The following is a 26,416-nucleotide window of genomic DNA, read 5'->3' as shown; positions in this document are numbered from 1 at the left end:
CAGCTGCAGAGTGGTGGGCAGGCAAGCAGGCAGCAGCAAGCTTCCAGCCCGCAGGCTCCAGTGGACAGGATAAGGCTTCTTTGTTTGAGACTCCTCCTACTCCTCAGAGAAAATGAGAAAGTAGCCCCTGCTGCCTGACAAGGAGCCCACTCATCACCACCCCCCCCCCCCCCCCCCCCACACACACACACACACACGATCACAGATGGGCAAACACACATGCATGTACACGCACAACGACACATGTGCATACCTGCACAAACACATGTATACTCAGTGCAGACACACACATCACATCCATATATCAGCCTGCCACTAGGACTGCCAATATTTCCAATTAGACTTTTATGTGCAGAATTTACCATGTCATAAACTTTTCTGTAGTGCATTACTGACAGAATTTATATTGACTTCACAGCAAAAAAAAGAAAACCTTAAAAGACTACGACTTCTGATAAAAAATACACACACAACCACATTTGTAAATATACAGGCTGTTGACAAAAGCAAAATCCGTTCATTTATTTTGCCTGTTAATACTGTCCCATATAAAAAAAAGCCTGAGTTGGCTCAGAGTTTTTGTTTTCTGTACCTCCCTCTTCAACTTGTTGGACAACAAAGGAAACCTGAGCTTACACCTTTATGGCCCTGCCCCATGACTAAGGTGTCAGGTGTCTGTGTGTGTCAACATTCACCGAAAATATGACTGAACTTACAGACAAAAGACGGCCAACGACAAGCAGCTTGACACAAACACACATTATTTAGCAAATGATAGAGTCAGCGCACAGGAATACAGCCATTCAAGCAAAACAGAGAAAAGTCGTTTGTTTCTGAAAAAGACAAGACTGAACACAAAAGCTTCTGAAAATGTGGGAACATTCAACACCGAGCACAGCAATCAGTGCAGACAAAAAACAAGCTACACAGAGGGAAGCAGCCAGCAAAATCCGACAGCTAGAATGGTGTCAGATAACCATCTCTGGACATCTGAATGTGAGTGTGTGTGTGTGCAGTGGGAGGTTGCAGGGGTTCTTTTTCTGGTTTACTGTCCAGCTTTTTTCCCCAAGAACATCATTTTCAAATTACACCTAATCACTGTTCCAACAACTGACAGATGAGTTAAATGAAGCAGAAAGCTCATGTATGTTAAATAAAGACGAGTGGACTGTGTAGTGAGCTACGGTGTTTTCTTTAACCCGCTATTTTTAGCTTAACTTTTTCTGTAACGACAACCGATCATTCTCCACTTAAGTGTAATCACTGTTCTTTGGACAGGCACAACAGTTCAGATGAGGAGGAAAACTTTTCAGAGGCTGAGTCTGACTGCAGGTTTCAACAAGTCACTCTGCAGTTACCTTTGCCAGGGAAAGAATGCCCTCAGAGAAACCTCAAATTAAATTACTAAAAATAAGACACTTTAAGGATGGCCCTGAGGCAAATCGGTTTCCAGGATGAAAAAACTATCCTGATGAAGCTTTGTGAACTAGAAAGCCCTGAATTAAGCCTTCAGTAAGTCAAGTAGCAATTGACTTCTCTTAGAGGTGGAGATTAACCCACATCACTGAAAGTCAAATGGCTTCAAGGTCATAATTAGAATGAAGATTAAATAAAGGGATTATGCTTTATCACAGGTCACTTCTAGGAAATAACTATGCTACAATGAGTAGTTTAAAAAGCCTTAATCATCACACATCTTTTTTTTTTAAGCTACATTGGTTTTATTTTTACAGAACCCAATAACTGCAACACAAAGTGAAAGCTGATAGGACAATAAGTCCCATTGTGCTTTGGCACATCAACTTACAAAATAAAATCCCACTTGTGATACACGAGTAGGAGCATTTGCTTATCAATGTATGCAGAAGTTAACCGCATGGTGCATAAAAAGTATCTCCGAGAGTGAAAAACAACTGAGACAACAGAATAATACACCGAGTGGGAAGATGGATTTACTGCCTGGTTTGACTGCAGAGTATAATGTTAATTCTCCCACCACTGACATCCCCAACAGAAAACAAGATGACTCTGCACAAATGTCTCAACTCGCAAGCTAATCCTTTGTTATGTGAGCCCAGAGGGTCACAAGATGAAGGAACAAAGACCCTTCCCCTTGTGCCAGTGGAACAACTAGATTTAACAGTCATATATTCCTGCTTGTAACACAATACACCCTCTGCAGTGTCACACAGGCGAGTGAAAATATACCATTTTTGCATAAATACTGGTTGTGTGAAAACCAAGTAAAAGCCCTTAAATTATTGCAGAAAAAAATAGATCCCCTCAGGATCTGGTGATTTACATATAATTTATATGCTGCTCAGTACATGATCGTTGCTTCACCAATAATCACTAAATACAACACTACTGATAGAGCTTTGGAGCTATAAAGATAGTAAGGTAGATATTAGGTAATATATTTAGCTACGCTGTAGTGTTTTAGAACATCCTGAACATAAAGCTCATTGGCAAAGTATTCCTCCAGCAGTGCAAATGTTGAGTGTGTGCTATATGTACATGCATCTGTGTGTTTGCACATGCTTAGCTACATGAATTCACTGCCAGTAACTGTGCTCTACTACTAATCCAGGGCTTCTAGTGTATCCACTACACCATCTACTGTGTTTTGTTGTGTCACCTCACAGCCACGAGGGTGACAAACAGGTGACTGTGATGAGGTAAAGTGACATTAAAAACAATACCAACCATTAATTCCGGATATTATCTGTGTCTTCAGCAATAGGCCATACTGCTAAGAGCTAGCATGCATGAAAAACTGCACAGCTCTACTTAACACCTCCTTGACTGCCTCTGCAATAAATAGCAATGGCTGGAGTCCCATGACTGACTCAGTCAAACCAAGAGAGAGAGGGAGAGAGAGAGACAGCGAGGGAGAAACAGACAGACAGAGAGAGAGAGAGACAGAGACAGAAAGAGAGAAAGACCAAGTTCTGACACCACTGCCCCCGGCCCCAGCAGTCCTTCACCACCAATCAGCGCTCCAGAATCTCTGGAATCTCTGGAAGTGGGAATGTGGGAACGCTGGAGATGTGAGTAATCTTTCTGTTGTGCAGTCCCTGTTTCCAAGCTTCCAGAGATCTGCAGCTATAAGGAGAACACTGTGGAGCCAGCTAAACCTGGCGTAGCACCCTGGAGCCCAAACTGGGACTTCTGAGAAAGCCTGCCTGTGCACAGCTTCACCAAGCAAGGAGCCCGCAAACACACGGCCAACAGAAACAGTGGCATAGTTTTTTTGTGTGTGTAGTTGTAGCTTCTAGGAAGAAAGGTGGCTTCTTCACAGAAAAGAGAGAGAGGCGGACAGAAAAGAGAAAGGTGCAATGATAGAAAATTGGAGATCCATATTTTTCACTAGCACCTCAGGAAATGAGTACCTACAAAATAACTCTATTTCAAGGTCACGATAATGGATTTTAGTAGAATGTGTGCAAGTGTCTGTTCACTCAAATGAGTGTGTCTCTGCGTATGTACTTACAGCTGTGCAGCAAACAGTCGGCTCATCTTTGCCACATGTTCGTTGTCGTCCATGTCGCTGTCCCCCTGGTCCCCGTTCAGCTTCCTCTTGGTGGGGCTGATGGGAGGAGGACCTGTCCTGTGGCTGGAGATGGAAGAGGAAGATGAGGAGGATGACGACGAAGAGGAGGAGGATGAGGAGGAGGATAGGGACAAGGACTGGAGTCTGGGGTCCCCCCTCAAAGTTGCTTCACCTGAAGTAGTAGCACAGAAAGGGGAAAAGACAAAGGAGAGATAGTTTTTAGTAATGTTGAAACTCTACATCACCACTACATTATAAAAAAAAAGACTGTGTTTCTATAAGATTAGAATATTCATTAAGACTGTAAAACAGCAGTTAACAATAGTTCAAATAAGCCTGAAACTGAACTGACAGTTGTGAAACTGCTGTAAACGTACGTGCTCACACTTTAAACAGGGTGCACAGCCATAAATGTAAATTACGGTAATTAGTCAAAATTATGGCATTTTCACGTAGAAGGCAGCTGTTTTATTGCCACTTTAAACATGCTGACCACAAAAACTACTTCATGACAGCGTTTTACTGTAAAGGCGGTGTTTCTGCTCAAACTTTGGATTTTGTTGACATACAGTTTGCTGAGAGAGGCACAAACCTCTGGCATAAGCAGAGGAGTATCTGGTTATGAATGTTTTGGAAGAAATAGTTGTGGATGGGTCCTTCATACGTGTGTGTGTGGTGTGAACTATTTCTCTCCCTGTGTCTGACTCTCTCTGCTTCCCTCTAGTCCCTGGTACAGAAGGCCTACAGAGTCGTCAGTGAGTGGGAGTAAGAGCAAAAGAGAATCAGGAAAACTACCACTGGCTCTGTCTCAGCACGGGGACTTTCCACTGCTTCGGCCTCATGTATCTGTCTGACTTTTCCCAAACAAAACATAAAGCCTAGACAAAAACTCCCATTACAATTCACAACTTTCTCTATAACTACTCCCGTGCTAAAAAAACAAGTTAATGACACTAGACACCAATCCCATGCAATGCAACACCAATTGGTTGCTCAAAAAAAATGTTAAGATTTAATCATTGCAACAGTATTGGTTTAAATGTGTGATTTTATTCTGCTATGCTTCCAAAGTACATTACTTACAATTTAGACATGAATAAACTGCAATCATGCATAAAGTAGCAATTAATCTACTGCACATTTATTGAATTTTTGTTCATCATGGGCGTTTAAATAAATTGTGTTTATTTTGAATATTTAAAAAGTCATACAGAAATTAAGACACTATAATAATATTGTACTGTTTGTTTACAGCACACATTGTCTGAGTTCTCTCTCAAAAGAGGAAGTTACCTGTAGACTACAGCTGACTGTTGTTTTGGAGGAGCAAACACGACAAGCTTTGGATGCATGAGAGCATAAAATCTGGGTACAAACCAGTTTAAACCAATTTGAAAACAATTATATCATTAAGTCACTCAGAAAGCAGTAGAGCGTACACACAAACGCACACTGAAAAGGCTTTGTAATGTAATAAAATGTGCGCTCTATTCAACCAGCGTTCCCCATGTATGTTTAGTTTTAGCATGGCCTCCAAAACACAGCAGCAGCTCCGCCCCTCTCTCCCTCTCTCTGGCATGTTCCTGCTCGCCCCACTATGTACCATGGCAACAAGGGTGACATCATTGTTTTTGGCAGGACAGAGGGGTGGCAATAAAAGAAAGGAGACTGTGACACCACACTGTCCAATCAGAATCCAGGACACATAATAGCTTATCAGAGCTACAGGAGTGAAGCTCCCAACAAGGGGTGAATCTGTGAGTGTTTCCCTCGCAAACAAATAAGACATTTGACCATAAGCCGTTAAAACACTGTTGACCTTAGATGTTAGATACACCTATCTGAAACTAACCCAGCCCAGCAATAAATCCCACATTTATGAAGGTTATAATGTTCAGTTCATGTGTTGACAGCTGTTTAGAGAGATGATCCTGATGAGACTTTTTAGAAATAAAAAGTGTATATTGGTGTTTCTAAAATTGCAAAACAAAAAACTGTATTTGCACAGCAGCAGGCAAAATAAGGTGCAGAAATAGGCAGAAGGACAGAATGACAACGCTAAAAAGGAACAAAACAATTTGTGCAATTTTGTGCAATTTACCCTCAAATCAAGAGGGAAATGGGAACAATGCATGAAGGTAAGTACTCACACAATTACTGACAAGGAGACAGGTTCTGATACATACCCAAATTTACTGCAGTTTATATTATATGTATAAGATATAATGACTTTATAACTACAACAGTATATAGGCATGGAGTATCTATTCTATTTATTCAGTACATAAAGAACCCTGCAGTATTATGAGATTTTTTCCTTTCTATTCTTGTTAAACCAGCAGATAATCAGTAGAAGTAGGGTTGTGTCACAGAAATAAAACTCCTCTCTCTGCCCTCTCAGTTCATTAGGTCCACATGATCAAAGCCTATTTGTCTTGACAGAACTTCAAACAGCTTGAAGTCAGGATGAGATTGGATTACAAATGGGGGTGAACCTATCTATCTCTCCATTTCCCTCTCTTTTTCTCTGATTCACCCCCCCTTCAGATACTTAAAAAAAGATGAGCCATAGCTTGTCCTCCTCTCTCTCTGCAAAGCAGCAAAATGATTATTTTTGGCTGTGGTTCACAGTAACCTGAACTTGGCCCTCTGGGTTGCTTTTATTTTTTAAGTCCATAGAGGTTTTAAGCTTTTAATACTCAAAAGGACATGCAAAAAGGCATTTCCACAGAAGTTTTTGTCTGTGTGATGTGATTTGATATCTCCGGATGTTAGATTGGTTTGATCTCTGACAGAAAGAGGAAAGGAGAGCAGGACAAATAGACAAAGGAGGAGAGAGGTTGACAAAAGTGCATGGATTTGAGGAGGTTTTCAATCTTGTTTATTTTGTCCTGCTCAGCAGCCAAAAGGGATGGTCAGCATTCCCCTGCACCCCTCACTGTCAGCCATACAACTGATAGTAGCTTTACAGAGAGAAAAAGGGAGAGCAGGAGAAAGAGAGACAAATGAACATATTGACAGACAAAGAGAGGGACAGAGTGTCAAATACTACATATCCTCTAAAAGAGTGTGAGAGCAAATGAAATACCAAAAACAATAATTTCCCAAAATATAATCACAGTTTAATAATGTTGGGAAACAAAATGAACTGAAATTAAATGGAAGCAATCAGCTGCAGTGGTATTGCAGGAAATTGGAGCCTAAAGTTAGCATTTGTTAATAATGTTTCCTGTGTGGGCAATTTTCTTGTTGAGCAAATCAATAAACTCTCTTCATCAGTCATTATAACAATGCCAACGTAATAATTTGATCCTTTGTATGTTACACTGATCCCCAAAGCTGCTGGAGGAGGTGGAGATTCCCTTTTTTACACTTCAGCATGTCACCATGGTTTGACTGCAGTCCTTCCTTGCTGCCATACTACCTGGCATCATAATCACAGCTTCAAGGCCAACAACAATACAATACAATACATGACTTCACTACTGCTGGTGCATGTCATGCATGAATAAGGTTGAGTGTTATTTATCATTAAGCATGAAATCCCAGAACTCTTTACCATTCGAAACCCACTTTGAATATGCAAATCTATTTCATCCCTTCATCACCTTGTGACGCATTCATCCATCAACCAAGGAGTGCAACACAAGAACGCAATCCTACCTGTGATTTTTTTCTATACCCTGAGTTGAGATGAGTTAAGGCATACGGACAGAGAAGGTAACTGGGGCCACGCAGATAAGAAAGAAGATATAAGAGATAAAAAAAAAATGGATAGATACAGTAGATGAATGTCACTTACCATCTCTTACATCAGCCAAACTCTCAGTCACATTTAAGGTCAGAGTTGGACTTATTATAATATGACTAAGACACCTAAAATTACTATCAAGCTTGTAACTTATTATAGCACATAAACACAAAAGTCTAACTCTATTTATCATTTTGTTTTACATCTATCTGCAAGAAAAGCCACATAGGGAACTGGAGGAATATCAGTGTACCAATACTAAACCATATCTATCCATTAATCCTAAAAGAACAGGCACCAATAAAATTGTGTCATTTATCTTTTTTTTTTTTCATAACATTGACAAGATGCTTGCTCTACGTGATCCTCAAGCAAAACATTAAACTTAGATTACTGGAGAGGTCAGGAAAGTACAAACTATCCAAACAATTTAATATGGTTACTCAAAGGTATCATCAGGTTGTGTAGTGTGTATGTTTGATTATGTTGTGTTGTATGTATTTATAAAGTGTAAGTGTTCTTAAAACATACCACTTATGAGCACGCCTAACCCTGTCCTGATAAGGGTGCATGTGTACATATGCGTGTTGTGTCACATCTGCAGTTACTAATAAATGCTGATGATGACAGAGGAGTGAGTGCATCAGAGTAGAAATAAAGCTCTCAGGACAGTGTATCAGTATAGGTGACCGTGTGTGTGTGTGTGTGTGTGTAATAAGTAATAAGTCAGCACACCCACAATATCACAAAGCTACTCCAGCCCCTTCTTGGCTCAACATGTTAGAACATGAAGGGCTTTTCTTTGACTCTTTTTACTGATTGGCCCTTTTCCCTGTTATTTTAATCTTTGTTTTCTTATCATGAGGCACATGGAGTCAGATTTTAGCTCAGTCAGCAAAAAAAACAACAAACAGAGAAACCCAGAAAAACAAATAGATGGGCTAATCCTTCAGAGATGAGCTTCCAGAGATAGAACTAAAGTATTGTGTCTAAATTCATCATGTCAAAAAGACACCCAGAGTATATACAAGTATAAAAATACCACTAAAAAGCAGTCCCCCCCACCCCCTCCTGTAATTTCCTTCACCAAGATAGACAGGATGAAACCTGAGAAAGGTGAAGCTTTGCAGAGACACGGAAACCCCTCCTTTCTGACTGGCTTCGATCCCAGGCCAGTGGCAGTCTTATCTGCAACACCATCACGGTGCAAAAGTGTGAGCTCTAAGAAAACTGGCACTAAAATCTCCCAAGAATGGCACCTGTGCCCAAACCTCTGAGCAACACTGTGAAGGCGACATACCAAAAGGAATCATCTTACCTGCAGTTTGCCAAACAGGAATTACAGCAACACAACTGTTCCCAGAAAGTATTAGAAACAAACAAAAAACCCTGTTGATAGAAGCTTTAAAAACATAATCAACCACCGAAAAAAAGCATAGTCTGCTTCTGCTGCTAGTAGTTTCAGCAAAAGTCATCTCTGCATTTATTCTGTTTCAGACATATCTCTTCTGCCTCTGCCTGCACCTAGTAAATGGCTCTTGGCTATCTGCAAAAACTGCCCCTCTGACCCTCTTTGCAAATCTGCAAAATGGTTTTCAGTCGCAACAGGAGTGCTATTACAAGTTCATTATATGTTGACAGTAGAGAGGAGCTGCTAACTGTGGTACAGTAGCTGTGGGGTGTGGGGGGGTAATGGACCACAAAGAGCAAAAGAAGAGAGAAGAGCCTGTTGATCAGCCAGTAATGAAAATGCTTTCTCTTTGTCTTGCTAAAGCTTTTTTTTTTGTATAAATCTACCTCAGATGGACATTACACCTTCTATAACTCATTACTATTTATAATCCAAACATTTCTCTAACATGTCCTGTGAAGAGTTCCTCACTTAAAAAGAGAATTTGCTGCAGTTCATGTAGAAATGTAAAAAATCTCAGCTGGACTTCAGCTGGACAACTGATTCACACTTACTTGTGAAGTTAAAGAAACGTTTAGTCAGTGCTGACTGAGCTGCACGCTGCAGTGCGAGCCACGGACAGGACAGAGGAAGGAACTTGCATTTAGCCCCCAGAAAGACTGGATAATATTACAACGCCTGACATGTGAGAACTAAGAGCAGAGGACAGGAGGAGCGTTACACTACTCTAAAGTCAGACACTTTGCAAAGATATGGAAGCTGTGTGTTCATGACATAACATGAAGTCCTACAACGCTAATACCAGAAATAACTCGAGCCCACAGAGAGAAGAGAAATCCCAGCTCTAATCAAAACGACACAGAGACAGATGGATGCAACTTCTTGTCTGTTCTTCTGGATTTACAATCACAAAACAGCCCACTGTGTCAATCCTGGAGAATTTGTCAGATTATGACTCAACTAAAGGCAGACATTTAACCACAAATATCACATAGTTAAGACTGCAAGGGGTTGATATGAATGATAGAAAACAGAAAAACAGCATAACTGAGCAACTAGTAATGCAGAGTGAGTCAGCCATAGGAGGAGAGCCATGAAATTTACAGACAGGGGCTGTTATTTCAGCCTTTGATCGCAATCATTAGCCCAGTCTTCCTCTTGGGAAGCAGTCAATAACACAGAGAATGATAAGAAAAGCTAATAAACACACTTCCAGTCTCCTAGATGACGAACAAATGCACTGTAATTAAAGTTGAAGCTAACGTTGCTAACGGTTATAACGTTAACAACGCTCCATGGAAAAAAACAAAAAACAAAAACGTACGTTTGGCATTAAGTTCAAACTGCTGAAAAGTTGCAACCAGATTAAATCGAGGAGAACTAACATGGTATTAAGTAATTAAATAACACGTACTTATTGATCTGGACAACTTTCCTTGTGGAAAGCAAACGCTAAGCAAAGTAACGAGTGAAAACTTTTGATCAACACCGTCGCTAACGTTAACTCTCAGCCCACGGTAGCGTCTACTTCCAAGTTTTTTTTTTTGTTTTTTTTTTATACAACCGTAATAACGCCCACAAACAGCCCAAACATTCCCCTTTACCTTCGTAGCAGAGAATGCCAATGTTGTTGTTCATTTTGTCCAGGTACTGGTAGTTCAACAGGTCCATTTTCGTTAGTAGCATTTATCGAGTTTTTACGGGGAAAAAAAGACCAGCTTTTTTTTTTTTTTTTCTTCTCCGCTCAAGCGACGGTCAAAAAGCTAAAGGGCCAGCCTCCAACTTTAGTTTTCTAGAAACCCCCTTAATAAAATAAAATAAAAAAAAAACGTGGAGAGTATTGAAGCCGGATTCCCCCAATTATTCTAATGAGTTTAGGACACTTTTTTAAAAAAATATGGGTATGTGTGTCGCAGTGATAAAGAGCGAAAAAAAAAAGAGTAGCGTCAGTTCTCCTCACAGCCAGCTGTAAGTCGACTGCACTGACACGCAGGCTATGCTTGGTATGACTCCTATGCTGCAGCAGTGGTTTCCTCTGCTGCTGAGAGGGGCGCACTGGGCATGCTCGTTAAATCCCTTGAGCGCCTCAAATATCAGGGATGTTTTACGCGCAAGATCAGCCTCTCCAAACACATCCAGAGAGAGAGAGAGCGAGAGAGAGGGTGGGAGTGTGGAGGGGTAAAGAACTGCAGTAATCCCGTATTTTATTTTTTTTTTTAAAACAAGGATACAATACAGTTAAAAAGTGTCACAAATCCAGATGCTGCACTTTTGCCTAAGGATATTAAACATGCCCAAGATTGTTGAGGTACAACAGACGCAACTAAAGTCCCTCTAGAAATATGGAAGTGATAACTGAGGAGGTTAAATGGTGCCGTAAAAATATGTTAAATTTTATAGCATAGAGGCTATAAAGTTTTATATGTCAGTATGAGGATAATGCAGTGATGATGTATAGACACATAAGCAGGGAGATGAGACTAAGACAGAGAAAAGGAGCAGGACAAACTTTAAAGTCATAGGAAGAACAGAGACAAAAAAAAAGAGCCAGGAAGGTAAATATCTCTTTATGCTTCTTGTTTCTACTTATTAACCTTTTCTTTTCAATGACTAAATGATCAATCAAAAAAAAAAAAAACAATCATCAGATTAAGTGATAACTAATATTATAATATTATTATAATAACTAATATATAAACAGACTTTAGACTTATCTGTATTCCCTCAAGAAAGGTAGTCTATACATTCTAAATGCAATATGAAAAAAAAATCTTGTAATCTGCTTGTAGTTGTTGTGCAAATGGGAGGAAAAACAAGCTTAACTGTGTTGATTTTAAGGGATATGAAAAGTTATCCAAGGCCCAGTAAGGTCTCCTCACTTTCAGAGTGGTTCTCTTCTGCCCCCTGGTGCCTGAGAAGAGCTAGGCACAGGATTTGTCCACAATAAATGCAAGGAGGAAATAAGTATAGTCATCATAGATGAATAGTGTGTGAATATGACTGTCATCACATTACATGCTTTGTAGAGCAACTTGCTCAGGGTATCTGACAATATAATGAGCAGGGTGTGGCTGCGCTTTAAGGTGTAAGTTTACTCACAAACACACATTTGCCATGTGCATGTTTTCATGTAACACATAACCCACAAAACACACAGACCCGGAAATGAGCAACATAATGAAAGGCTCAGGCAAGATACTTAATACCTGAAAACAGATACGAATGACTCACATGTATGAATGTTTTTAACATGAAATATATTTTCAAAGCCAAAGAAAAAGAAAAAAACAATAGAGTAATTGTTAAAACAAAGCTTTATTAGTAGCATCTTTCCAGCCTTGTACCTCAGTCTTGCTTTAGTAAGAAGCCTAAAGGAAGAGATAAAGCTTTCAAGCAGGTGGATTTACTTTCCTATCCTGGGCTCCACACAGGTTAAATCCACTGTAGACTGCGTTTATCAGTAGACTGGCTGGGCCCTTATTCAACCCCAAAGTTGTCACGGCTGCTTCACTAAAAAGGCCTTGCATAACTTCTAGCAAAGCTCAAAACTGGACTGGCAAACTAATTATAGAGAAGACTTTACTACCCCCCTGTCTCTCACCCCCTCTCTCATGCACACACACAAGCCACAACTACAAAACAAACACAGTACATATAGATCCATATAAAAAAAAAGTCATACACCCACTCTACCCTGCTCAACAAACATGTCATTCTAGGACCCCCCCCCCCCCCTTCCTTTCTTGTACACACACACATGCACACAAAGGCTTCTCCCCCCTCCCTCCCAATCTCCTCCACTCACGATGGATCAGAACTAAGGAACATGGCTCTTGTCTCATTGGACGGCCATTGTTTCCAGTTTCACATTGAACAAGGCTGAGTTCACACAGAGAGTCCATTCAGTGCAACTGCTGCTACTACAGCTGTTGGTTCATGTTACAACACAGGCTTAAACTCCATAAATGTGCGTCTAAAAAGTAAGAGGCCTGAAAAAGAGCTTCGTTGACTATTGATCAGCTTATTCCGTTTTATGTACTAATGTGGAACAAGATACAAAAAGTTGTTTTGGGAAGTAAAAATTAAATTGTTGATTAAAGAGGTGGCCTGTTAAAAAGAGAGACATAGGATGAGCCAACTCCTTACAAATTTCATTAGTAAATAGGATAAAGTTGAAAAATTTAAGAGGTAAAACAAAAAAAATTACAGTATCTTTCAGAAAATCGTATTTAAGTGACATGTACATCAGTAACAAAAAAAAATGGTTTTAATTTACAACTTTGATTTGGTTTGAACAATGCAACATAGCAGATCCGTCTCACACTTTAACTGAGTCCTTGACAATGCCTGGAGGCAGCTCATTGAGGCCTCTACAGCAAGATAAAGACATAATGACTCCAAAACCTTCTTTGACTATAAAGACTGTGACAAATAACTAAAATGCAACATCAAATGCTTTTGTTCTCACAACTCAGTCTGTTTCATTTTTGTCCAGACTTTGTTCCTTTCATGTAGTAAATTAGAAAACTCAGGAATGGACCAAGAATGATTGCAACCTTTTTTTACTCCAGAAACTCCATTAAATTCTGATTATCATTATTTTTATTTGTTCTACGTGCTCCATGTCCTATTTAACAATTAATCAAGGCTTAGCTTTGGGATACAACATACACATTAACATACACATTTGTCTTGCAATTATCACAAAAACCTGACTTTGACAGAATTCACTTGTAAAGGCAAACAAGCTCCCTAACACAGTGTCTTTGTTCTGGCCTGGCAGGCTGTAAGACTGAACAAGTATACTAAGGAGATTAATGGTTACACAACAAATTGGTAAAATTCCACCTCTTTCTTCCATAGGGACAAGTTCTTACACATAACTTAGCCTCCTGTGGTAACAACCTTTTCTCCCCACTGCCTCTCCAGCTTGTTTTCCTCAGCATGACTCAGACGTGTCAAAGTAAAGAGCTCCCTGTGAGGGCTGATGACCGATAGTGATGTCAGCTGTAGGAAAAAACTGGTATTGCCCTAGTTAAAAATACACGAGTGTTGATGAAATGCAAACTTCTGTGGAGAAGCAGCATCCTTGCCTGTCCACTAAATCTTATTTATACCAGTGAATAATTTAATCAATACAGACATGAGCTGGTTTATAAAATCTCCATCCTTACAAAATAAATTTTGCTTAAAGTTAGACTCCAGAAATCAGGTTTAAATTGTGCTAAATAATCATTTACCTTTGTTTCTAACTGAGAGTAAACCCACCCACACACCCATCTTTCATTCTTGCTTTGCTCTCATCACCCCCCTTACTTCCTGCCTGTCTATTTATTTGTCTAATCTATCAGGACAAGGCGCTACCAGACCTACTTAATCTCCTGCGGTGTTGTGTGTCTCTTTCGGAACAGGTCTGGGCTTCTCCAGGGAGTGGGTGTGTCTGGATAACAACACCGCACAGCCCAGGTGGTGATTCATCCTAATGCTTTATTAACACGCTTGTGTTGTTGTGACACAAACACTGGCAGAATAAAAGACCATAGGATGGTGGTAGAGTTTAAAGAACAAAAAAAGAAAAAAGCTAACTTGCTTTTCACCTTCCCTAAATCCTAACTTGATTTCAGTCTTTCTGTTTATTTACATATGAAAGTATCTTTATGCCTTGTTGAAAGTGGATAAAGTAAGAAAGACTTTGGCCTTAAACTTTAGTATAAACATGATCTTACTATGCCAGGCTGACAGGACAACTCTCACACTGGCAGAGATCAAAGGTCAAGTCCTCGATTACTTTATGGCGCCCTCTGTAGAAATACCATCACACCATTAATGGCTTTATTTACATGGTGACATCATGGATTGAAAACGTTTATCCCCTCTGAAATTTGTTGTCTCAGCTCCTGGTATCAGGGCGGTTACTTAACTGTGACTTTTCCACAAGCCTTGGGACAATAAAAGGTTTGATTACACGTATAATGTCTACAAACACCTGACAGACCTGTATTTCAAGTTATGATACTATAAGTTGGTGTTCCACAATTTTAAACCATCTACAAATTTACAAATCTTATATGGATTAATCCAAATCATTCAGATAAAGCCTTTAAATATCCCTGCTCCTCTAAGTTCAGCTTTCCGTGAAGACATTTACATCATCTTTTCTGAGCATTCAGGGGCAAAAATTACAGACCTGCAACAAGATACCATCACAGAGGGTTTCTGGGAGTGTTTGGATGACAATGTCCTCAACACTCACTCAGGGAGGAGGAAATATCAGGTTGCTACACCAAAACAATGATAACAACAGGTGATTGTGTGGAAGCAAAGCTATTCTGTCATCTCCCACCTTTGTGTCCTGTCACATCTCACCTGCTGTGGCTATGTTCAGTTTCACATTCATTCATACATTCGTTTTGTGCTTAGAAGAGTGGTCGAATTCTAACACTTTAATATATATTGAATTTGTACTTTGTGTTTGTAATACTTCTCCAGAGAAATATTTCTTTATTAATGAAGAATATGCAGATGGCATAGTAGCAGACAAAAGCTAAACGCTTGATAACATGGAGATAACTCTGCAGATTTTCCCACTTAAATGTACAAAACACAATGCAATTCTTTTTCTTTCGTTATTTCTATCAAACAGTAGGAATACTGTTGCTTTGTAGACTGTAAAAATGCTTTATATTGTATATTATTCTATATTGTGAGTTTTCTGTTTCTTTGTTGAAATTTAGCAATTATTTGGCAGGTTATGGTGCAGATATAGACGGAAATATTTGGAGAGAGAAGGGTCCTCACAACGATTCCTAGGTGGAATCAAATCTTAGATGCTGTGACTGTACGGTAAAGTACCTGCCTTAACTAAAATCAGCAGGACACCCCTGATTTAAATGTTTGCATGCATTGCCAGAGCTTGGTCTGCATTAGTGACCATAATTGTTAAAGGCGTAGCTCCCTGCTATAGGTTGGTATGACATCACAGATTACTGATAGCTGTAACCTCTGACAGACACCTGACCATAATGCAATTCTTCTAAGTGACATTCAAGTTCCAACAAGCCAAGTGAAAGTATCCGTGTCATTTCCATCGATATCGGCCCACTGTTTTTACATTTTACAGCAGTCTGAAATGTTCTGAAGTTTATGACTGGGAGAGATTGAGGCGCTTAATAGGAGCCAGATCACAGGTGTACTACTATCAACAATCATTATGTTTTCTCAGTAATGTTATATAATCTGCAGTGACAGAAACAAGATCAGCCAGCTGTGGCCTGTGTAAAGTGTTCTCTTGCAGCCAAGACACCTAAGTCATGTGTGACCTATTCTTCCTTGCAGCCCATCTGTCCTGCTTCTCTTTTGCTAATTGAGCAAACTGTCTCACTCCTGTCTCAAACTGACCTGCTGTCTATTTGTTGCTTTTCCTCTCCTGTTTGAGTTTTCTTCTCACATGCTGTCTGCACTTTTTGCCCTATTGATTTAACAAAGCTCTTTTCTTATAATGAGTAACAGGCCTTGGCTGCCTTTGTTAAATATCCATCCTGAGTTTCTTCTTTCCTCCAAATCATTTTCCACCCTCTGTCTCCAACCATAAGTACTCTCCTCCACTCCTCGCCTCCTGCTTTCCTGCCGAATTTTGTTTACAACAAATAAACATATGGCAGACAGTGGCTGCACTCTCACATGCTGGTGATGCAAGGCTGGATCTCCACAGTATGCAACCGACTGGAACAAAACTCAAATCTGATTGCGAGATGCAAATCTTTTCTGAGCAGGCGGTTAAGACTTAGATGTCTCCTATGACAGGAAAGGTGCACACATTATGTTGTGCACAGCAGAGAACTCACTCTTTCAAACTAAAACTCAGAAAAGACATGTATCCAAATATGTTTTCCAACTTTGACATTTAGGTTGGTCAATGTCTGTTCAGATCAAGCCTTTCAAATATATCATATCACACAGATTTTATTTCTGGTAATGGAAAATGATAGCTGCTTCCATTGAGCAGTGGGACCTATGACAACATTCTTGTCGTGCTAACAATTAACTGGTAGCAAACTGACCCTAGGGGATTGTCATTTGTTGGCCAAGACTGCTCCTACATGGGACAACAGGCCCTGTGCCAGTACCACTCATGTTGTGCATCTGTGCCTGGATTACAGCCTTGGTCCGCTCAAATGTCGTCAGCACAACCTTATCACTAAATGCCGAAGCTACAAATACAATACATATTTTTCTGAGAGGAGTACATTCACAAGCTGTCACCTCCCTTCTTCAGTCATCAACAAATCAACTGACTTCACTGAAAGGCAAAGTCTGTATGTCTCAGCCGTAATACTTTTTTGCATTATAAAAGGCTACCTTTTTCTTAGTGAGAGGCAGCACAATCCTTTTTCATTTCATTCTGAGTAACTATGGCGAGTGCTATCAAAAAGAGAGGAATGTAAAGTATGTGTGGTCAGCACAGCTCTGAGAAAGTTCCCTCACTGAGACAGCAGAGCTGGTATGAGACCAGCAAGCGTGGCATTTACTAAGTTGTGTTGGATACTTCAACATTTTCAGTGTGGATGCCAATTATGAAGAAAGGTTGCTTTGGCCAAGGCCCCAAATTCAAGCAAGCACTATTGACTATTTGACTCAGACCCTTGTTTAGGAAACTTTGATGTACAAGTGAGGTTGGGAATCTCCACCTATGCAAGGTAAAAGCTGAAAAAATGTTTTCATTACAACCTTATTCTGAAAGACCAGATTTTCATCTTTATGCAATACCAGGGAGTCCTGTCACTAGCAGGTGAAAAGAAGCATCTGGTGACAACAAGTGCATCCGAGAAGCATGAAGCTGCCCTCCCCAGGCCAGCAGAGGCTTTTGCAGTGATGATGCCCACATTTGAATTTAATTTGCCATATCAAATTAGGGAGAAAAAAAATCACTTAATTTTTATGTCTAAACATAAACTGAATAACAAACAACTGGTGAAAGTAAATCACTTCAACCACATCTTTTCTAACTTAGCCACACACAAATATTTTAGAAATGAAACAACTGTCTTTCCACAAGGAAAGAAAACATGTTGTCTTGTTTAGAAAGAAAAACAGTGAACAATGCACAATGATTACTGGTATACAAATGCTCATGTAGAAGAAAAACAAGAAAAAACAATATACATTGTTGAGTCAAGCTGCAAAACAGAAATCCTGTGTGCAAAGAAAATCAAGGGTTGATCGTATTTAACCCCGTGACTTGGCATAGTGACCCTTTGACACTTGACCTTTGACCTTATGACCGTGGCAGCCCCTTGCTTCTGTAGTCTTACTGGCTGCCCCCTTAACCACGACAAGACACAGCAGTGATGGTGACGTAAGTGCCTTGTGTGTGATGTGTTTGTGGGTGCAGAAAGATGAAGTGGGAGGAGGGTAAGAAAAAAAAAAAAGAAAAAAACAGACTGGTAGTGAGGGGAAGTGGTCAAAAATCTGACCAGTGACCAGAGCTGCTCTTACCCACCCAGCGAGTGACTCATGCCTTTCTTCAGTCTACTCCTCATTCTTTTTAATTAATAAACAAATAAGTATTAACTTGGTAAATTTTGCTAATTTATGTAGGCTACAGTTTCATACCAGAACTAGACAAGGGCAAAATGTTTTCTTATTTGCCAAACTGTAAAAGCACTGCACTGGAGTGCAGAATAACAATCAAGAATCCAAAAAGAGAGCAGACCAAACAAAGATTAACAGCTCAGGTTTAGGGAAAGTATAGCAGGTGATTTGACTGCAGAAGTTATCAAATATGTTCTTGGAAACTTGAAACTTAAAGTTGATTGGAATTGAGCAACCAATCATATTCATAAAAAAAATTACAGAATATCGTCCGAGAAAGAGAGTGGAGCCACCTCATAAGCCTCATAAGAAATCAAGGCTTACTGCTTTGTTTAAGTACAAAGTCAATATGTGTTTATGTATTTAATCATTAGGCCATGATAATAAAGCAATTTTAAGTTCTGTACTTCAACAAAGCATTGTGCCTTGATTATTCATAGAAATCCATTCCCATTCTTGTGGGCAGTGTTAGGCCTACTCCTGCATCAGGAGCACCCGCTTTGTGTTTCATCGCTGTCGGATCCACACATTTTTTATTACACAGACACAAGTACATACACAGCCCCTGTTATACTTGGTCATTAGACCCATCAAAATCATTAAGGAGCAACAAGCAGACCAACAGCTCACCGACTGCTGTTTTAAGGCCTCAGTAAAGGGCCAGCAAGATTCCTATAGGAATAATTCACATGCCACAGATATCTACTGGATAAGGGAAAAAAAGAGATAAAATGGGTCTGAAAGGACAAGAGCACAAGTGTAACAATAAAGTCAGTGTTAAAGTGGGACGGACGTTACTCTGCATTGTCTATACATCACTTTGACCTAGTCATCCATGAGATCTTTATAGCACTGATAAAACGTTTGCTCATAGCCAAGATTTATCTACTGCAGACTCCTTGACCCACATGCACTGATAGGAGGTGATAATTCAGAGAGTGTTGACAGTTAATGACACCATAGTACCCCATTTATCAATGAAAAGGCAACACACACTGACAGCAAAACTAGAAAGCTATACAATGCAAACTCAGTCACATTAGATACCAGTGCACTCCACAATGTTTTTTTATGACTGTTTGCTGCAGACTTCTATCAAAAACCTTTAGTTATAAATTAAAGTCAGCCAATCACTCAGACACTTTGTAAACAGATTGTTGCACATCTAATCATTTAATCACAAGGCAGGCTTTAGTTTGCTCATTGGTGGCAGGTGCGCCTTGTCTAATGAGACAATAAAAAGTTCATCAGTGATATTCCAGGAAAACACAAGCCAACAACAGTCAACTGTCGTGTGCAAAATGATTATACAGTTTCTTAAGAAAGAGAAAGAAAAGATTAATCCAGGGTATCAAGGACACCATTATGCAGGATTGTACCTTTTTTGCCAAAGACTAGGACTGAAAGTTAAAAAAGTACAGTAAAGTACATCTTAATGTGTTTGAAGATTCAACACCGACAAGACCTTCAGTGTCAGTTCTCACACACTAGTGTGCGTTATGTCAGAGTGGGTCACTTGGCTTTAAGTATTTAGTTATACTGATACTGATACTTAAAAGTGCCACAGCTTGGGAAGTTTTGACCATGCCAAAGGAGAGCTCACACTGGTTTTATCATCAGCTGCAAACATTGCATCAACACACACCTTCTTTTGTTTTTTGCTAGGTTACAAAGAAATGCAAGATCCAGATAATGAAGATCAAGTTTAAGGTCTCTTAACTTTCAAACATCTTAAGAAGCCCTGCAGGGAAGATGAGTTACAAAGATAGAGTTATGCTGCTGACCATCTGTATGCCAACAACATCAGGTCTAGTTGTTTAACACCTGTGTCATGTTACATGGGCTGCACTGACAGAAATCTGTCAGAAACTTGGACAGGCTGGAGGGCAAACCCACTCCCTGTTGAAGAAGCTCAACATACACCCAAAAACCCAACCCATCCCACCTACAGGCATTAATTCTTAGTCAAATTACCTCCCACCTAGAATACTGTTTGCCTCCAGCAAGGTTTAGACAAAGTGCCATGATGCAAGATCTCCGATTTCACTTTCAGCGTCTATCTGTGTATACACCATCAAGCACCAACAAGCTCTGACTAGTCTCGACTGCTCACTTACTGAGAGGACTATCACACCACCCTTTAAGGGTGATTAGGCTGATTAACCAAACACAGGTTCTTACGACGTTATGTGTGGGCACCCACGACTAGAACTACAACAAGAACAAGAACAGTGAAAGGTTTCAATTCAGTCCTGTATAACAGCGAATTTGCTCTGTAATACAGCCATGCAAGTAGCTCTGTGGCACTTTACTTAATGTCTGCATAAAATTTCATGGCAATCCATCAAGTAGTTGTTGAGAAAATTCAGTCTAAAGTAGACTTAAGTACCACATCCAGGCTAAAGCCCTACATCCAACTCATTTTGAGCCATATGGTTAAATTTTAAGTCAAATACCCATCTAAAGTTCAAGGAAGATATGGTTCTGTTTGTTTGCTGACCACATTTAACTCCAATGTTAGGGCATTTTAGACAATGAGGGTCAGATATTTACTGGTAAACAATAATCAGATTTACTTACATTCATCCAAGACCAGGTATTTATTCAGGAGATGGCACATAATCCTATACAGCCTTGCAATGAATAGGACCATTTAAACTCAGAGTGTTCAGCTTTTGTTGAGACGGATAGAGAATCAGCTCTATGGTAATTTTAAAGGCTACAGTTTGTGGTGTATTTGCATCAGAGTGTTTCTGATGCATCTGTTTCAGCCTTGTTCAGTGAAATAATTACAGACAACAGTGTAGAAGGGTCTTTTTTAACAGACTGCTTCCCTTAGACCAAAACCCCCTCTCTAAGAGCTAGGAAAAGACTGCCGGTGTTTGAACAAACCATGGAAACTATAACAATCAACGGGGGATTCTGTGTGTGCGTGTCTGTGATTGTGTGTGTTTTCTCCAAACAAACAAGCAGTATTTCAGTGTACAGAACTAGAGCAGAGGGCACTGTACAGATCTCAGTCAACCACCTTCTCTTGGCACTGGTTCTTCTTTTGTTGTGGTTCCTGTCAAAAACAAAAGGACCATATCTCTTCAGCGGGGCCCTAAACCACTGGCCCTCTTTAGAATGACTGGCTTTGATTTAACATCCCAGATCCAACAAGTATAATTCAGGGCCTGCTGACTGGTAATGTCACTGAATTCACTCTAATACCAAAGAAATTACTCAAAAAAATGTATTCAAAAAATTTTATATTTTAGAAAATACTGAGATACAAAAAATTTTTTTTTAAATGGATCTGTACTTGCAGCTGAGTCTGTAGTGCAATCCAAATTGTTTAAGGGTGATTTCAAATACAGGTTTGCTTCCAGGAAGGGTGGAGCGCGCTGCAAGATCTTCCAAGTAGCCACCAAAATTGCTATGGAAGGGTGATGGCAAGTATTAAGAATTTCCCCACATTCACCATTAAATATATGGCACAGATTACTTCACTACTTTTTTAGTAAGTGTGTAATTACTCTATATTCAAGGTCAGGACTGTTTGACGTAAGACCTGTGATTAGCGTTGCTCGCAGACAGCTTGTCCTCCAACCGGAAGGTGGGAGTTCACTGACAGCAAGAATCAGCCCTGCTGAAGTGTGTGCATGTATCTGTGTGTGAGAGGGAGTGTTTTCCTCTTCTGGGATAATTTTATGTTATTGGACCTAAATGCAAGAACCTTGACTTGTTAAGCATCGTCTGTGATTTGTGATTCCTGTTCTTCACCCCAACCACTTTTACGCTTTGCCTGAAACTGTTTAAAGTAGCTACATTGCATATTTTTATAACAACAATGGGTCAAATGACTATTTGTAATGTGAAAGAAGTCACTCATAGTGATGAACCCACAGAGAATTATCACTGACTCTACAGTTCCCCTTCCCAACTGGCCAAAAAATATTGTTTTAATATTTGTGTGTACTTTATTTGCCTTACTGTCATTCTGTTTCTTGATATTCTAATTTAACTACTGCTACTTATGTCTACAATTGCGTTATACATACATATAATTATGTTATACAATTACTGCATTTCTGGCTATCCCCCCTTTGATGTTGTCTTTTTTTCTTTTATTTCCTACACTAAATGCTTTTTTTTTTCTGGAATTTTCTGATCTGAATCCAGGATCAAAGCATAGTGGGTCAGATGCTGTGAAGACTGTTAATCCCTCAGGGGCAAATTTGTGATTTTAGGCTACCTAAATAAAATTAATTTGATTTGAACTTGAGAAGGCAGAGTAGGGATGTAGGTCTATGGTTGTGATATTTCAGATGCCTAGAACTGTGGACTGATACCCTCTGCTCTGTGTATAGTTGTTGCTGCGATCAACCTCTCACAAGTTTTATATGTGTAGACTCCAAGTATTTCCACTGCAGCACATTTGTAAATAGAACAAAAACCCAAAGGTTTGAAAAAAAAAAGGTGCTCCGTCAAGTAGTATTTTTGTTCAAACAGCCTTAATTGATCTAGGCCAAGGCCAACAATTCTATTTCAAGATATTAATGTAGTATATTTTCCATTTTTGAGCCAAGCAGCACGACCTTGGACCAATGCATTATTCGTGTACTATAATTTCATTTCCCTCAATACAGCATTTGTGCAATTATCTGAAAAATTCATTTCCCACAGATATGAGTTATCTGCATGGGTGTGGTTTTAAAAATTGAACAATGCTTTTCATTTCGAAATTCGAAATGTTGTGAACTGCCACACTGGCCCTGACAAGCCCCACTTGCTCCCTCTGAGTTTAAGCGGCTGTTGTGAGGCCAGAGCCTCTCCTTGTACTGTGACAAGTGCTCTGGTGTCAAGTGCTGCACAGGCATTACAAAGGCTTGTCATAAATGCAAACAAGCCGGCAGAGGTTACTGACTCAACTGCCTGTAGGCCTGGTTGGCTGACGAACTAGTAGTTAGCTTGGCAGACTAACTGGTTGGTTGACGAGCTCAACAGGCTAGCTGGCTCACTGGTTCAACCATTTTCTTCTGCGCTATTGTGGAAGCAGGTCGAGTGCATTGTCTCTGGACAAAGAGACCATGCACGACCCACAACAAAAAGTGACATCAGCGCAGAGGAAAAAACAAAAACACTGCGGGGGAGCGAGGGAGCAGAGGAGGAGGAGTGGAGAGCTCCCATGCCATTTTACTCAGAAGTGCAAGGAAGCTGATATTCAGCTCATTTAAGTGAAAGTATTATGGGAACAAGCTGGTGACACGGGAGACGTTACAGCTGAAACTACATATTCCCCTATTTCTCAGTGCAACAGTGAACACAAGTGATTATCTAACAGTACACCTGTTACTGTTCCTGTTACTCACATATTATACAACGTTTAGGAACCTGACAATATCTTCTAGAGGGTATGTTTTCTCAGTGTGAAATGGGTTTAACAACTGCAAGTGCTGCAAATGCAGAGACACATTATAAAACACCTGACACATGATTTGCAAAGCTGATGCAGAGAATACTAAAAACATAACTGCTAAACAGTGCAGATCAATTATCAGCGGTATCCACTGAATGTTAAGTGTCCTTGTAAGTTTCACTCAGCTCTGGGGCCTGCTGGTTGCAGAGAGGCCTGCTGAGAAGGATTGGCCATTTCTCCTTAATCTTGGAAGGAATTTTTTTTTCAGCAACGCCAGAACTCCTTAGACATGATTAGGGGAGGAGGAAGGAAAAGACAGTAGCAGACAGAGCAGGAGAAACAAGACTGCAAGAAGCAGAAACACTGGGAGGGGACTGAAAAAGAGAGAGGAAGATGGACAGAGATCAACGAGACAGTGAAAAAGACAGAAAGTTAGAGATAGCGAGAGTTGTGTGACAGACAAAGAGACAGTAAAACAACAATGAGAGAGAGATAGTGAGAGAGACTCCCCACCCTGATTCCAGAGAAAGCAGGTTAACACAAGCAAGCAGCTGGTTCAAAAGCAGTACTGATGGCAGTTGAGTGCGGCTGTTCTTATTTGCCTGTGTATCTGCAACTGCAAGCTTGCACAGCACAAAGATGCCTATTGTCTTATGTCAGAAAACAGGGCTGGGGCTTAAAGCTGAACATAATGTGGCACTTCATCAATATGTAACGCAGCTCTAATGATACCAATCATTTGTCCACAATCGAAATTTTCACAGTACAGGACAACCAAACACAAGAGGAACCGTAGCGTTGTGAGAAAACTTACTCTCTTCTTCATTCGCATGAACAAATGATGCTGCTCTTGACAGAACATCCAATGGTGTCTCCATGCTTGGACGCCTGCAGGACAGAAGGGAGGGCAGCATGCTGAAAATGTTGACTCACAAAATGTTTGTCTTCCATCTCCAGATACTTGTACCTTCCTTGAATATTCCTATTTTGTGCAATTAAATTCCACTTTATTTCCTAATAGTCTCCTAAGGACATTCCCTGGTTTAAAAAAAAAAACAAAAAACTGGCACTAAGTACAGGTAAAGCAGCGAGTGATCAGTTGGTGCAGTTCCAGTTATTTCTAAATGCTAAGCTAACACAACCTTGAGACTATTATTCAGAGGATAACAGATGAGCTACAAATGCAAAATGAAAAATGTGTCTTCAAGCTTGTAGCTTGTCTTCAAGCTAAAAAAAAAAGTGCAAGTTCTTTCATGGAAATTTGTCTCAGTGTCAATAAAAAAAAATACTTAACACGACTATGCTAAATAAAATGTGATTACACTTGGCTGATAATACTTCCGTACTTTTACTTAAGTAAAGGTTTGAAATGAGAACGTTATTGGTCATTTTAATTGTTGTATTACTCCTTTAAAATGGCATAACTACTCCATCCATCACTGTGGTATCACTGCAACTCAACTAGTCCCTCGCTCTAATTATTTTGACCTTCCTGTGATGTTTGGACGTTGTCCTACAATTTGTTTTAACATTTTTGGGATTTTTTTTTGTCCTGCAATGTTGAGCCCTCAGTCTCGTTGAGCTATGAAAGGTATTTGTGGATTTAAAGGGAAAAAACGCTCCAGCGCGCTTCTCTTCCCTCTCTCTGCATTCTTAAGATACCTTTCCCTCATTTCTCCGGGAAAATTGTGTTTTGAGCAAGATTATCATTAAATACTATTCCTGCAGCCTCCAACTTGAGCTATGAAAATCATGTCAGATTTATTCTCCCTATATCTCTAACACACACCGTCTTACTGGTGCGTGTAAAGAAATGCGATAAACTTCTGATGGCACCGACTCGGGCAAAGTGAAAGCGATTATATTAGTAGCAAGTGCGTCCATTTTTTATTCCCACAAGCCGCGTATAGTATTTATATCAGCCTGACTCAGTGCTTCCTTATCAGTTGTCCCTTAAGAGCTATCCAGGAAGGTCTGCGGCACAACAGCCTGACATTAACCTGTAGTTGGCACAAGAGGGGAGATGTACTTGATTTTTGTGATAAGGCTTCACTCTCACCTCTCATTTCCTACTTACTGAAAGTACAACAGAGAGATAGCTCAATGTCCCAAAATCTTTGGAGGAAAGCATGTGGGTACAAAAAAAAGGTGGGGAGGTGGAGGAGGGGGCTCTTGACGTGAGAAAGTTTGGGAACCCGCCAGTGCCTCTTCATATCGTGAATGAAATTTCCACTATCAGCTTCGTACATCAAGGCGGATATTATTCCAGCCCAATCTTACGCCGTCTCCATTTACAAGCTGTACATTTCTAAAGAAAACTGTCTGAATTTGACCCGCACGACTCAGATAAAGAGCGCAACCCTCATCCTACAAACCCGAAACAATGTCAGTGAGACACAACTTCATGTTTAAGCAGCACATACCTCCTTCAAGCGCCACTTTGGTATCTTCCAGTCTGATAGCGTCCGCGCAAGAGAGAAATCAAAACAGTTAAAAAAATAAATATATATATATATATATATATATTCCACAGAGATATAAAACAAAAAGCCGCGGCTACACGGTCCCCGTACGAGGGAAGACAATAGTAGCGGAGCTGTCGGGACAAACTTGGTTGTAAACGAGGAAGAGGAGGAAGGAGGAGAGGAGGAGGGAGGGGAGGGGAGGAGGAGGAGAGGAGGAGGGGGGCAGGAATGCCTGGAATGATGG

At 40.1% G+C, this 26,416-nt stretch overlaps 1 protein-coding gene across 2 annotated transcripts in view; it reads right to left on the bottom strand.

Moving 5' to 3' along the window:
* The window catches only part of vgll4b (vestigial-like family member 4b), a 38,784-nt gene extending 12,505 nt beyond the window's left edge, over positions 1-26,279 (bottom strand). The window contains exons 1-3 of one of the 2 annotated variants that reach the window (XM_041034626.1): positions 26,131-26,279; positions 24,522-24,595; positions 3,494-3,725 (exon numbers count right to left, since the gene is read on the bottom strand). In XM_041034626.1, the coding sequence (XP_040890560.1) occupies positions 3,494-3,725; positions 24,522-24,585 (296 nt within the window). In that variant the 5' untranslated portion in view covers positions 24,586-24,595; positions 26,131-26,279. Of the gene's footprint in view, positions 1-3,493; positions 3,726-10,319; positions 10,721-24,521; positions 24,596-26,130 lie in introns of those variants that run through there. The other variant, XM_041034625.1, reaches the window with a different exon arrangement.
* Positions 26,280-26,416: the final 137 nt, after the last annotated feature.

This window comes from Toxotes jaculatrix, chromosome 3 (assembly GCF_017976425.1).
Source record: "Toxotes jaculatrix isolate fToxJac2 chromosome 3, fToxJac2.pri, whole genome shotgun sequence".
In the NCBI taxonomy this organism is placed as follows: Eukaryota; Metazoa; Chordata; class Actinopteri; family Toxotidae; genus Toxotes; species Toxotes jaculatrix.
This window is presented reverse-complemented; position numbering and strand designations above follow the sequence as displayed.